The following is a 15,016-nucleotide window of genomic DNA, read 5'->3' on the forward strand; positions in this document are numbered from 1 at the left end:
ACGCACACGCACACATAAACATAGGATAAAGCCATAAATAAAAACAAAGGAATTATTAACACAAAATTCACAGTACTGGTTACTTCTCAGTGGCAAAGAGGAAAACTCAGTTAGTGAGGGGCCCACAGGCTCACCAAAGTTATCAGGACCATTCTATTTCTTGAGTAGCAGGTAGGAGGTACTGGGTAAATGTATATTTTTTCTTTAAATTGGACATTTACGTACATACACGTGTGTGTGTGCATGTGTGTGTGTATATATATACTCTTGCAGTTCATGTTTTAAAAAGCATTAACATATGCTTGTGAATGCATAAAATATTTTTTTAAAAGACACAGTAACTACTTAATGTAAGCTTCATGAACACTTTGTTGTGCCTGTAAAAGCTGCTGACACATAGGAAGGTCTCACTATTTATTGAAGGGCAAAAAGAATTAAAAGCACAAAAAAGAAAATTAATAAGTATTTACTTTTCACTGAACACCTTAATGGAACAGTTTACCTATTATCAAAATTTAGCATTAAATCCAGAACAAAGTAATTTTTATGCAAACTTCAAAAATGCATTTTTTTTTTTTGTCTTTTTTTGTGACCAGTAAGGGGATCGCAACCCTTGGCTTGGTGTCGTCCACACCGCACTCAGCCAGTGAGAGTGCACCAGCCATCCCTACATAGGATCGAACCCGTGGTGGGAGCGCCACTGTGCTCCCAACGCCACGTTCTCCCAAGTGAGCCACGGGGTCGGCCCCAAAAATGCATTTTAACAATGAACAAATGTTAGTGATGTGTAAAAATGGTCATTGGTTATACAGATTTTTTTTCCCCCGATTGATACTAGTAATCCATAGTGGCATCACTTTTCAACTTCAAAGGGCAGCAAAATGTGAAAAGCAAAAAGTGATAGAAAAAGTGAACATTAATAATTCATATAATGGATAATCTTGAAGGAGTATAAATGGAAAAAAATCAGAGACATTCTTCAGTTTATGCTCCAACAGGTTTTTTGTGGGGCCACTAGTATCCACTGTTTATGCTAGTAGAAAAAAATTAAAATACCCTTTGCTCTTATTTGCTGAGACCTGAATAGTATTGTGGATCATCAGCCTAATTTACAACCTACTAAACATTTGTTCCTTAACCCTTTGTAAACTTAATCAGAAAGGATTATAAAGCAACAATGAAGTAAGGAGGAGCAGTATGATATAACTTAAAAGTCTTGTTTTCTATTCCTTGCTTTAACATTTACTAGATAGGACCTTGGGCAACCATCTGAGTAAGCTTTCTCATCAATAATATATAAGTAATACCACCTAAATTTCAGTATTGCCAGCACTGAGGAATTCATATGTTAGTTTCCTTCCTTCCTCTTTATGGTTGTTTAGAGAAATACAGGATATGAAAATGCCTGACATACACAAAGTGTTTAATCCTTCCTATCTTTCCTCCCTGGGGTTTTTATTGGTCCAGTAGGGCACATTTAGAAACTGTTTTTAACTGCTGGGCTACGTAATCTTTGATTGCTATTAATGTGGCTTGGTTGGGCTATAGTCTAACTTAAACAGTGAATATGTCTCCAAGTAAGAACTTTTGGTTCTTGGGTCACTGGTGAAGAGAGAAAAATGGAAGCTTAACATTCTTTTCATTCCTAAGTAGCCTAAGTAATATACGTAATTTTATATAGTTTTGTGAAACTATGGTTTTATTTGTTATAGATCGAGACTTCTGATTCACAGAATTAGCTCCTACACATAATAAGGGTCTGTTTCTGTCTTATTACTAATGTCATTTTTTGGTACTTTCCCTAAGAACCTTGACCATTTTATACCATATCTCTCTATATATATATAATATATCTTCCTGCCTTATGTAGTACTTGGCACTTTCACAACACTGGTTACAGAGAATAAAACATTAGCACTTGGCTTATCTTAACCAGTAATCTCTACCCTAGTTTCAGCACACGTTTGACTACATTTTAGCAGTACCAATACTCTAAAGGCAGGGGTCAGAAAACAGCATGTGGGTCAAATCTGGCCCTTGGCCTGTTTTTGTGCTACATGACAGAGCTGAATAGTTACAACAGAGAACATATGGACTGCAAAGCCTAAAATATTCAATATATGGCCTTTTTAAAAAAAAAGTTTGTGTATCCCTGCTCTAAGTTTAGTATTGGGAGATCTCTATATTCCTTAACTGTTGAGGGTGACCTGATCAGATATCAAATAAAAGAACAATATGCATATATCTTTTATGTTTGTACCACTCCTTGAAAGCAGAAACAGAAACTTGTTATCTAACTGGGTTTTAGTTCAACAACCAAAGTGAAAAATCAATCATTTCAGTGTAAAGGAGACCCAACACTTTATACTTCTTAAATACTTTGATTATCCAGTGAACAGTGTGTGTGCAACATTCAGTAAGACATTTAAAAAAATTCAACTTACATTCCTATTTAGTCTCTGTAGCTGTACAGTTATTAATGAGCCACTTTAAGAAATTAAGGAAGAATAGCTCTATTTCTTTTTTTTTTTCTAAAGATGACCAGTAAGGGGATCTTAACCCTTGACTTGGTGTTGTCAGCACCACACTCTCCCAAGTGAGCCACGGGTCGGCTGTACAGCTCTATTTCTAATAGTCCCAAACTGGAAACAACCAAAATATCCTTCAATAGGTATATGGTCAAATGATGTGATACATCAATACCATGAAATCCTACTCAACAATAAAAAGGAATAAACTATTGATATATATGACAACTTAAATGGATCTCAAGGGCATTTTGATGAATTAAAAAAGCTAATCTTAAAATGTCACATACTGTATAATCCCACTTATATAACATTATCATAATGACAAAATTACAGTGATAAAGAACAGATTAATGACTGTCAGGGGTTAGAGGTGGTGGGGATAGGTGTGATTACAAAAGGGTAGCATGAGGGAAATCTTTGTGATGATGATGATAGTTCTGTATCTTGACTGCAGTGATGGTTACATAAATCTATATGTAATAAAATGACATGGAGCTATTTACATAGCTAATACCAATGTCAATATATTGGTTTTGATATTATACTATAGTAACATAAGAAAAAAATCACATGGAAGCTCTCTGTACTATTTTTGTAACTTCCTGTGAATATATACTTATTACAAAATTAAAAATTAAAAAAACACACACTTGCACACAAGGAAATTCGCAGGAAGATAAAATGAACCACAGCCAATTTTATTCGAATTCTCCAAAATTTATACTCAATATGTTAACTGTTTCTAAAATGTGCACCACCCTTTATATAATAGTTTTATTTAATCTTTCTTTTACAGTTTTTTCATCTTTTCTTTACAGTTCGTCAGTAGAAGCCAGAGTCCTGAGTTGCCCAGTTAGGAGCCTAAAACATGCAGAGAGAAATCAACAAGGTCATAAGAAGATACTATCTGAAAAAGCTAACATGACAAAAAAAGTGATTCAGCATTTATCTTAGCACTATACTGCCAAACTGTTCTTTAAGATCTATTAAATATCACATGTCCCACTTACCAACACAAACACATCAAAATATCATCTGATCCAGTTTTTGGCCAATAATAAAGTATAACAATGACAGTTTCACTAGCATTGGAATAACAATCAATACAAATTGATCCTGAAGCACAGGAAAAATCCATCACATAAAAGTTGTTTTCCAGGCTCAGCTACTCTAGACTTGGTTGGAAAATGCAATTCCAATTCTAATTCATTAGAATTATGAATTCTTATCTTAAAAAACTAAAGGTCTATTCCTAAAACTTCAATCAAATGGGGTCCTTAAAAGTCCCCAAACTGCTTCCTCATGACATTCTACCCTCTAGTTACACCTAATTAAAGAGCATTAAAGATGGTCTGGGATTCCAAAATTACAAGGCCATTCAAGTTCTTTCAACATCTAACATGTAGGATCTCTACCAAAGTGGGGGATTATTTTTTGACAATTAAATACGGACATAAGATAGAAGATAAAATGAAATTTGTATAAGATCAGCGCTGATATAAGATCAACATTTTTACAGAACTATTTCTTTAGATTTAGAAAGAACACACATTTCAAGCACTTGAAAGAGGGCTACACATATAAGTTATCATCTGCCAGTATCAAAATGATGTGTTGAAAACACTGTGAGAAAATGAGTTAATGAAGTCACACAGGAAGAGTAAAAGGAAAAATAGTTATAATAAACTAGGAACACAATTTTTTTCAGTTTCCTTGACTAATGCATATAAATACATCTAAGAAAAAAATTATTTTCAGTTTAGTAATTTCTTAAAATGTTCATACTCTTAAGTAGAAACACAAAATAAGATACAACTAATAACTGACATGTTCTCCAACTAAATTTATGTAACAATTATGTTACACTGTTGCTAAATCCCAATCCCAGACACAACAGAAAACATGTGGTTCTTACCTCTGACCTACTATTCTGATTAAGTTTCTTCTCAATATTCATGGCCAACATCTGGCTTCTAAAAGAAAGGCTTTTGGTCTTTTCAATCACTTGCTGATAGGGGGAGACTGCATTGTTACCCATAACCACATGACCCTAAAATAAAACAGAGGAAAACTGATCTTGTAATGTTAATGACAGTTTCCCATTTAAGTCATGAGCCTGACATAACAACATTATAAGACTATTGCACATATTTTTATACAATGCATAAAGAATGACAATTAAGCAGTCCCCCCAGAATCCCAGTGAATGCCTGAATCTGGGTAGTACCAAACTCTATATATACTATATACCTATACATTCATACCTATGATAAAGTTTAATTTACAAATTGGCCACAGTAAGAGATTAATAACAGTAATTAATAATAAAATAGAACAATGATAACAATATACTGTAATAAAAGTTATATAAATGTGTTCTCTCTTGCTCACTCACTGTCTCTAGAAATAGTGTAATATTTTTGGACCAAGGTTGACTGCAGGTAACTGAAACTGTGGAAAGCTAAACTGCGGATATGAAGGGACTACTGTATTTATCCAAAAAAAAAACCAGGAGGTTGCTATTGCCCTCATTAAAACAAAATGGAACAAAATAAATTCTTAATAAAATATAATAAAATATTATTAAAAATTCCCAAAAGTATAAAATAATCAGTAACTAATATCTAGTATGTAGTATAACTAACATAATACTCACTAATTTAGAATCAATCTTGGCATCAAGCCTTGCGTTTCTAATCAAATTCACAATCCACCTTTCAGCTTCTTCTGGAGTCATGTTCAGTTTATCTGCTAACATGCTAGTGAAAAAAGCAAAAACATCAATGTTAATTAACTGGGCCTAAAAACTTAGACTTATGTACATAGTGTCTGACCCATACTCTGCACAGAGACTTCTGGGTATGTATGGGTAACCCATTCTTCCATACCATGATCCTTACTATCTGCATTATTCATGTTTCTGCCCATTATTTTGTATTGTACATGACCTATCCCATTTCACCAACCACAAAGGAAGCTCCTTGAGGGAAGGGTATCATATTCTGCATTTAAGTAAATCTTTGTGGCTTCCAGAACAGTACCTTACACTTTGCAGATGCTCAACAAATAATGATCTAAGGGAGAAAAAGACTTTATGATACATAATTATATAAAGTAAACCTATCATAAGGAGCATCAATAATAAGTACAATCTAATAAAAAACATAACTAAAACTAGGGCTGCTGTATATATTTGTGCTGTAAACTCTGGGGGCATTCCCTGGAGTTGTACACTATATAACCGATATGGCCAATGAATTTCAGAGGAAAAAAGAGAGAGAGAGACTGACCCATACTCAAAACACTTTTTGACATCAACCAATCTGCATTTCATATTTTTCCAATTTATGATCAGGTTGAAGAGAGCCACTACAGTGCTTAACTTATCAGGACTAAAATATGCACCAACCTTGGTAGCTAGTAGGTCAATCAGTCAGCTAATGGAAGAGTGTCTATGTATGCATGCATAATATTTAAGAGCATATATTACTCATGCATGTGTATATGACTGTTTATACACAAACATTAACTGTCCTTTGTCTTCACTGAAGATATTACACACTTCCTGGCCTTTTAATGTAATCACTGGTTTGATTAAAAGAACATCATTAACAAAATCATCCCTTGGAATTTAAACTAAAATTCATGATCTGACAGCATTCTCAACTTTAAAATGTAAATATTCAAGCCATTAGCAAATATACAATTAATTATGCAGTTCTGGAGCTCTCAAGCCAAATGTAATCAATCTAGTTAATAAAAATACCTTTATGGAAATAATACACATTCTGCGCTATCTCTACTTTATAAGTTGACTGACAAGGAATTAATAAAATTTTGTTCAAAATGTAAAAATTAAGTTAGGCTATAAATAAAACAGTCCAAAACTAAATCTATGAAGAGATAACTATTCAAAATTTTTCCTTGAGAAAGGCTTGGAGTTAAAAACAACACAATGAGTATGGAAAACAGCCAAGCAAACCATAAAATTCCCTGGATTTATGTGTCAAAATTTTGTTTCTTGTTTTTATAACCAATTTTGCTGAAATTACACATTCACAACAAACATAAAGAACAATTAATCCATGACTGTTACTTCACATGACAGATTTTATTCTCTTTATCACTGTTGTCTAACTAAACCCACTTTTTAAAGCCACTAAAAATAGGAAAGTGTGCTATTTTAGTTAAACAAGGTGACCTTTTTTTTTAAAAGGAATAATTCTTGCAACTGGTGTGTCCTATGGCTTGTGTTTCCCACTGGTGTTTCACTATTTTAGAGACCTATAAATTTCATTCTCATCGGCACTACTGAATGAAGTAAGCAAATGTCTGACACTTTTATCCAAAGCTGCTAATCTATAGGTAAAGAACAGATTTCCTAAAACATATTCACCATTTTACTCTGATCAGCACAAATGAAACAATTTGTATAATATATACTAAAATTCCAATCTTCAAGATCTCTATATTCTACTTTTAAAAGGCAGAAACATTTTCATATAGCAATTAACTAAAATTCCAATCTTCAAGATCTCTATATTCTACTTTTAAAAGGCAGAAACATTTTCATATAGCAATTAACTATGTGTAGTTGGTATTACAAAAAATTTTAAAAATTACAGCACAAAACCTGTTTATGAAGGCTGTTCAAGTAACTAAAATGACAACAAAACATCCAATCTTGAAACCTTGGTTATCTGATTCCTTTCCTTCTTTGTTGACTATATCCAATTGAAAAGTCCTATTAATTATTTCTAGATGTTCTTTACCAATCTACTTTCATCTTGAAAGACTCTCCTCTCCACCAACTACACTAAATCTCTCTGTTCATCAAACATGCCATGGTCTTAACAACTTCGGGGCCTTTGCACATGCTACGCTTTCTGCTTAGAAGGCCCACTTACACTTTTCTTCTCTTAGCTATCTGTTACATAGGTCTCAGCTGAAAACAGCACTCTCAAAAGCCTTCGAAGACATCTCTCCCAACTATGATGTATCTGTTTGGTGCTTTCATAGCCTCCTATTTTTTTTCATAGCATTCATAACAGCCGTAGTTGTTTTGTTAAATATCTGCTTTCGTGGCAGACTATATACAGTCAGCCCTCTATATTGGTGAGTTCTACATTCAAGGGTTCAACTAACTGCAAATGGAAAAAACTCCAAAAGAAAACAATAATACAACAATAAAAAAATAATACAAATAAAAAACCAATTCATTATAACAACTCTTCATACAGCATTTACATTGTACTGGGTATTACAAGTAACCTAGAGATGATTTAAAGTATATGGGAGAATGTGTGCAGGTTATATGTAAATACTATGTCATTCTGTATCACAGACTTCACATCTGAGGATTTTTTTTTTTTTTAAATTTTATTTTCTCGATATACATTGTGGCTGATTATTGCTCCCCATCACCAAAACCTCCCTCCCTTCTCCCTCCCCCCCAACAATGTCCTTTCTGTTTGCTTGTCGTATCAACTTCAAGTAATTGTGGTTGTTATATCTTCTTCCCCCCCCCGTTGTGTGTGTGTGTGTGTGTGTGTGTGTGTGTGTGTGTGTGTGTGTGTGTGTGTGTGTGTGTGTGTGTGTGTGTGTGTGTGTGTGTGTGAACGAATGAAATACTGCCATTTGCAACAACATGGATGGACCTCGAGAGAATTATATTAAGTGAAACAAGTCAGGCACAGAAAGAGAAATACCACATGTTCTCACTTATTGGTGGGAGCTAAAAATTAATATATAAATTCACATCTGAGGATTTTGGTATCTGTGAGGACTCCTTAAACAAATCCCCCTTAGATACCGAGAGACAACTCTATGTAACCAAAGATCATGCATCATATCTTCCTTGTTCACTGATATATATCCAGCAATTAGCATAATGCCCAGCACACAGGAGGCAATTAACAATATTTACTGTCTCATTGATTCCTCTAGTTACTACCCTACCTAGTTCAGGTTCCATTACTATTTCCTAATATCATAGCTAATTTACTTCTTGAGTCTCTCCTTTATCTATTTCACATAGTTGCCACGTTAGTCCTAAAACCCAACTAAACAGTTTATTCCCACGTTTCTTTCAAAACTTTAACAAAGCCCTTATACCAAAAGAATAAAATTCAAACTTCTATTCATTCATGGCTCTCTTCAATTTAGCTACAATCTAATTTTCCAACCACCTATCATTCTCCCTCATAAATACCATATGCCAGCCAAATAATTCAGTTTTTTCTCTTCTTTCCTCATCACTCATTCAACAAAATATAAACTATGTTAGATGCTGGTGACAAAATATCACCTGTTCCCAGCCTTTATACAGTTTAAGTCAGGGGGATAAAAGAAGGGGACAATTACCTAATTCCCCAAATATATAAACTACGGTAAGTGTAATGAAGAAAAAATGGAAAGAGATATGTGAGGTGCAAAAGGGTATACCAGTTCTAGTCTGGGGATTTCGGAAGAGCTCACCTAAGGAAATAATATTTAATCTCAGATTTTAAGATAAAAGAAAGAAAATGCCATCCTATGTAATAACTCTAACTAGAATTCTCTATCTCTCCTCTTTTTTTACATCTGTATTCTTCTACGTCTCATATTCCAACATGGCTGGGGCAATTTGGCAACATGCATCAAGACCCATAAATGTCTGCATGCTCTGAGCTATAATCCTACTTTGGGGATTTATTGTTTGCACTGTGCTTGTTGATCCTTTACTTAGTAAATCAAGTCAAAGAAAAACTTAAACTAAGGTCCAAGAAGTATCGGTAAGTTATTAAAGGCATCTCAGGTTATCTAAGCTACCAATCACTCTGAGAGTGAATTAAAGAATGTGGCGATAGTCCAGTTTCTTTTAAGTAAAATGAAAATACACACAGTAAAAGAAATTAAATTAGTACTAGAAAGATATCCTCAAAGCCTACAATTCTTTCCATTCTAGTAATTTTATGCAAAAATAGTAAAGATTTAAAAGTAAAAATGTAATATCTTGTCAAAGCTTAAAAAACAAAAACTGGCTTAAACTATCCTAGAACATGCTTACCTCATGTTATTGAAAATAATTCAGTATATCAATAATAGACAAAATGCATCAAATGCAGAATTTGAGAAAAATATCTAATTTTACACAAAAATAATTTCTAGATTATTTAGAATACATTAAAATTCTCAATCTTGTCTGCAGGCAGCTTAAAGTAGACATTAAAACATTTTCTGTAAATATCTTATACACATTTTTAAGTTGACTAGCTCTCCTGCTCAACTGACACAAAAGCGTTATATCTAATTTGTTAAATAAGATATGCATGGAATCCTTAAGTGCTACTTTGAAAGACATAGCAAAAACAAGTATTTCATTCTCAGTTCAATTTCTTTAATTAAACATGTTCATGCTTCCAGCAAAAAATCAGTTACTTTTTTTTTTTTTTTTTTGAGCAGTAATTAATACCAGTGGTCTCACTTAAGAAAGTAAGATATATATCTAAATCTACGGAACCAAACAGGGTTTCATCAACTCTAGGATGATTTTCTATCAGGTTTTCAGTGCCCAATCTTTTAATGGTCTCCCTTCTCTGAACCCTCTCACAGCCACCATCCTCTCCCCACCCCCATTTCAAGAAATAAAGATTTGGGAAAATAGGAATTTGGGGTCCAGCATCTCACATGTCTTATTAATGACCTCTTTAAATAACCTGTATTTCCAAATTTTATTTGGTAAGCAGAATTTCTTTCAAATACTGCTGATTTAAGCATTAAGATATGTGAAACCAGGGCCTGGTTTTCACTGAAGACTGTGGCCAACTATTCTGCATATCCAAAAAAAGTACTCCCATCTTTTAAAGAATATGCTATGACAACTAATTAAAATGTTAAGTGTAAACTGTGTTTAATTGTAAGACTGGGAGAAAACAGGAGAAAGAAAACTGGAGAAAACTGAAAAATGCTAAATGCTGTGTGTGACAACTGAGAATTCCCACTGAATTTTCCAACAGTTCAGTAGTCAAAACTAAGCATATATTACTTTATAATTAACACAGAAATGCAAAGATAATGGCCTTTGAGATTATTTATCCCCATCTAGAAACAAATTGCTATTTCTCTCTACTATCAATAATTCTAAATATAAATTGTTATGTGGTAATAAGAACTTTAAGAAAAATATTAAAAACTAAAATGTTACTTAACAAAATAAGCAAAATAGAATGACTTCATAACTTAAGGATATGCAAGAGTAGTTGGCAAAAACTTCTTTTGTGAAGAGCCAAAACTAACCCCCCGTAGGGAAATTATATTCATGTATGCTCCAACAAGTTTATCATACTCATTCAAAATATTACTTCCCTACTGTTTTTATCTACAATTGAAAATTCATCCAAAAATTATTTTAGAAAAGCTTATAAATTTCAGATACACACCATACCTGATAAACTATTCAGCAATATTAAATTAAACCCACCATAGTAATCTTTCTTGACAAACGTTACATATTCTATTGTAAACAGATATGTAACTTACCTTACAAATCTGTTATTCTGTATATAAACTGACAAAAAATTCTTAATATGCATTTTTATAGATATGACTATCACATGTGCTTACATCCATTTAGTCAAGAAATCTATTAACAGAGAATGTTCCAAATCTCAAATAGAAAGAGTTGTAATAACAATCATAGGTTTTATAATAGAATTCTATTCAGCATTTGAAATGTGTCTGTGGGGAGAAGGAAAAAAGGCCAGAGACATCCTTTCCAATCCCCTCCAAAAAAAGACAGAATATCAGATAACTTTAGACTAATTAGAGGCAGAGAGAGGCCAGCACAAACTAGTGAAAGGAATAATTTGTTATAGTTATTATTCAGTGGGAAAAAGTCTAGTATTGGGCTTAATATTTCATTTAGAGAGTTATCAGGGTTCAGGGAAGCTTCTATGTAGATTACTTCTCTATTTTCCTATTATAAAATATGTCCATGTCATTCCCTCTAATCACTCTGTATTGTTCTTCAAATTATCATAATTTGTAATTTTATATTTACTTGTGCACTTATTTAATATCTTCTTCTTCCGCTGGATTTTAAACTCTTTGACGGTGTGCTCCCTACTTTCTACCTAGTGTCTGACCAGAAGAGGCACTCATTAACATTTGTAATGTTTTCTTCTTTGAACAGCTGTACTCTAGTTATGTTGCCATTAATTAATTACTAATTAATTACATCATAGTGATGATACAGTATACAAGGGTATTTCAAAAAGTTCATGGAAAAATGGAATTAAAAGATAATGTGACTCCTTCCATAAACTTTTTAAAGACCCCTCATATTTGTCCTCTTTAGAATGTATACTACAAGTTAGAAACAAATTTTTGCACATTCTTGCAGTGACAAAACTATGGAAGTGGAGAAGAGATGAGCGGTTGCCAAGGACTAAGGAGGGGGTGGGAGGGAAGTGGGTAGAGCTATAAACAACTTGAGGGATCCTCATGCTGAAGGAAATGTTCGGTATATTGAATGTATCAGTGTCAATATCCTGGTTGCAATATTTTACTATGGTTTTGCAAGAGGTTATCAATAGGAGAAACAGAGTAAAGGATATAGGGGACCTCATTACTGTTTTTTACAACTCAACTATAATCCTCTCAAAATAAAAAGTTTAAATTAAAAATACAAACAAGATTTTGCATCAGAATCACTTTTTTAAAATGCAGACGCTGGGGTCTCCCCCAGAGAATGTTTTTTTTCGGGGTGGGGGGTGGGAGAGGAGGCTCAGTCATCAATTATTTTTATTTCTTTATAAAGCTTTCCACTTGATTCTAATGTTCAGTCAGGACTATAAATGACTAATTGAAAGCAATGATTCCCCAAGGCTGACTTGTGAAAGAATCACCTGGAAGCTTTAAACCCAGATTCTGAAGACTTGATCCTAGAGATTTTGATTCAGAAGGTCAGGAGTGAGGCCAGGAAATCTATTCTTTTTAAGTTGTTATTTAACTTCTCCAGATAATTTTGATATACAGCTAGGTTTAAAACCTCTGGACTGGAGAACAATTACTTTTTTTCTATGTATTGGTTAAAGGTAAATGTTAGCTCTGTTGGTCTTTATCACAGATTCCTATCCTTGGGAGTCTGAATTAAGATGTTTGTTGTATTCATAAAAGCCCAACATAAACACTTAACATTGTTTTCAGCCAACATATTTCTAACCCACTAAAACAGCTTTAAAAACATGAAGAAGCCTACCTTCTTAATTCATTATATACTAAAGATATTATTTTTTTTCTGTTTGTTTTTTTTTGGGGGGGGGTTGTTTGTTTTTTGTATACTAAAGATATTAAATGACTGATTTTTCATTCCATTATGTTAGAAGGCTGGAATCACATGCCTAAAAAGTTGGCAACCTGGGGGCTAGCTGGTTAGCTCACTCGGTACAGCGTTAAGGCTAATAACACCAAGGTCAAGGGTTTGGATCCCCATACCAGCCAGATGCCAAAAAAAAAAAAAAAAGAGTAATGGTGACCTAATTCAGTGGTTTTTGATTCTGGCTGTGCTCTGGAATAACCACCCTCATGATATAGTGTAGCAGTTCTGCTACACACATCACAGCAGAACATACGTAGTGAATCTGATTCAAAAAAGTTTTGGGTTGCTACAGGGAATCTGTATTTGTGAAACAAAATTCTACAGAGATTCTAAGACACAGAGTCAAATACTGACTTACATCTTCTAGCTCAACTGATACACTACATGACAAATCAGTCTAAACCTGATATTTCAGAAAATATAATTTTTTCATAATGAAAATGAATTTATAGAGAAGTACAGCACAACGGATGTCAGAAATCTACTACGAGCTCAGGCTCTGTCATTAAAGACCTAAGCAGCTTAATGTCCCTGAGCCTTAAGTTTCCTAGTGAAAAAACAATGAAGTTGTACTGAGTCAGTGTTTTGTAAAACTGTGTTTGCAGAAGTCTTAGCGTTCCAAAGAGGTATGTTAGTTTTCAGGAGAAAAGCTGAATAGAGCTACAAGTCAGACAGGGTGAAGGGGCTCTGTTTTGATCTGCTTATACACATACATAAATACATATATTCATATGTATAAAATACTACATTTGAAAATAAGTTCTCCTGTTTACATGAGTGCACACACGACTTCCAGCTTGAAAATTTTACTATAATATTAGAACGAAAAACATTAATCTAGGTATCTACTAATCATCTAAATTAGTAAAACATTCCATGGGTAGGTAGCCAAAAAATGTTTGAACAACCTAAGTGAAAGGAATACCATTACTGAAAGAAAAAAGATTTCTGGACTTTGGAAAGCCACTAGAACTTTAATCTAAAAATGCTTTGGAGACTTTGCGTAGCCAAAAACTACAGAGATCAAAGAAAAAATAAAAATCTACACTGAGGTAAGTTTGAAAAATTCTTAGCTAATTACAATGTCATGTAAGTTTATAGAAGCATTCCCACTCTATTATCTTCTTTGAGCTGCACATCCTTCTTGAGTAGGCAGGACAAATACTTAATCTACTTTACTGATGCAGACAGTAAACTGAATTCCAAGAAACAAAATAATGCATATAAGGTCCTAGAATTAATAAAGGGAAAAGAGCTAGAATTAGAACAAACGTTATTCATGGTACCTCAGAAGCAAACACCAAGGTTAAAAAAAAAAGAAAAAAAAAGCATTATCACAGACAAACGTGCAAGTTCACTAACACAAAAGACAGGAAATGTATTCATTTAACAGATATTGATATTGTACTGTACAAACAAAGCATGCTAAGTGTTACAAAGTTAATACAATAGGTACTAAAGATGCAATAAATAAATAAATAAATAAATAAAAGAATCCTCTTTCAAAAGACTCACAACAAGTATAAATAAGTTTTGGACCAAAAAATACCCAAGTGACCATATTCTAATGAGAAATGGGGAAAATTCCACAAGAGAAAACAAAATACTAACATCCCTCTTTCACAAGCGCTAATTATACTTGTCAATCTTAAAAACAAAGAACAATGCAAGAATTCAGTTATCTATTGTCCACTGGAGACTTACATATGACGTACCTACCTCTTTACTTCACAACCAACCACATATTAGGAATTTGCATGTATTCTTTAAGAGAATCAGATTTTTAAAATTATGTCCGCAAGCTACAGTAAAGTACTAATAAAACTGAAGTCAAAGATTCCATTCCCATAGGAAAAGTCCCATGATCACACTACACTTCTATAACTCTGTCCTGGACAATCACTTCAATGACAATCCAATAAAATTAGGCAAGCAAGTATGGATCCCTAAGGAAAAACAAATGGCATTACAGAAAAAAAAAAAAAAAAAAGAATTTGTCTACACACAATTCTTCAGAGGCAAACATTAAAGTAGTAAGTTTTCAAACATTTATGTTTGACTTCACCTGTGCCAAAAGGCACTAGTTATTTTTCAAACTCTAATATGCAAAATTAGTTTCTAATAG

General features: G+C 33.4%; 1 protein-coding gene across 1 annotated transcript in view; it reads right to left on the reverse strand.

Moving 5' to 3' along the window:
- Positions 1-3,196: 3,196 nt before the first annotated feature.
- EIF3E (eukaryotic translation initiation factor 3 subunit E) overlaps positions 3,197-15,016 on the reverse strand; it is a 43,750-nt gene continuing 31,930 nt past the window's right edge. The window contains exons 11-13 of the mRNA XM_063079606.1: positions 5,188-5,290; positions 4,447-4,581; positions 3,197-3,392 (exon numbers count right to left, since the gene is read on the reverse strand). Of these exons, the coding sequence (XP_062935676.1) occupies positions 3,354-3,392; positions 4,447-4,581; positions 5,188-5,290 (277 nt within the window). The 3' untranslated portion in view covers positions 3,197-3,353. The remainder of the gene's footprint in view (positions 3,393-4,446; positions 4,582-5,187; positions 5,291-15,016) is intronic.

This window comes from Cynocephalus volans, chromosome 15 (genome assembly GCF_027409185.1).
Source record: "Cynocephalus volans isolate mCynVol1 chromosome 15, mCynVol1.pri, whole genome shotgun sequence".
Taxonomy (NCBI): domain Eukaryota; kingdom Metazoa; phylum Chordata; class Mammalia; order Dermoptera; family Cynocephalidae; genus Cynocephalus; species Cynocephalus volans.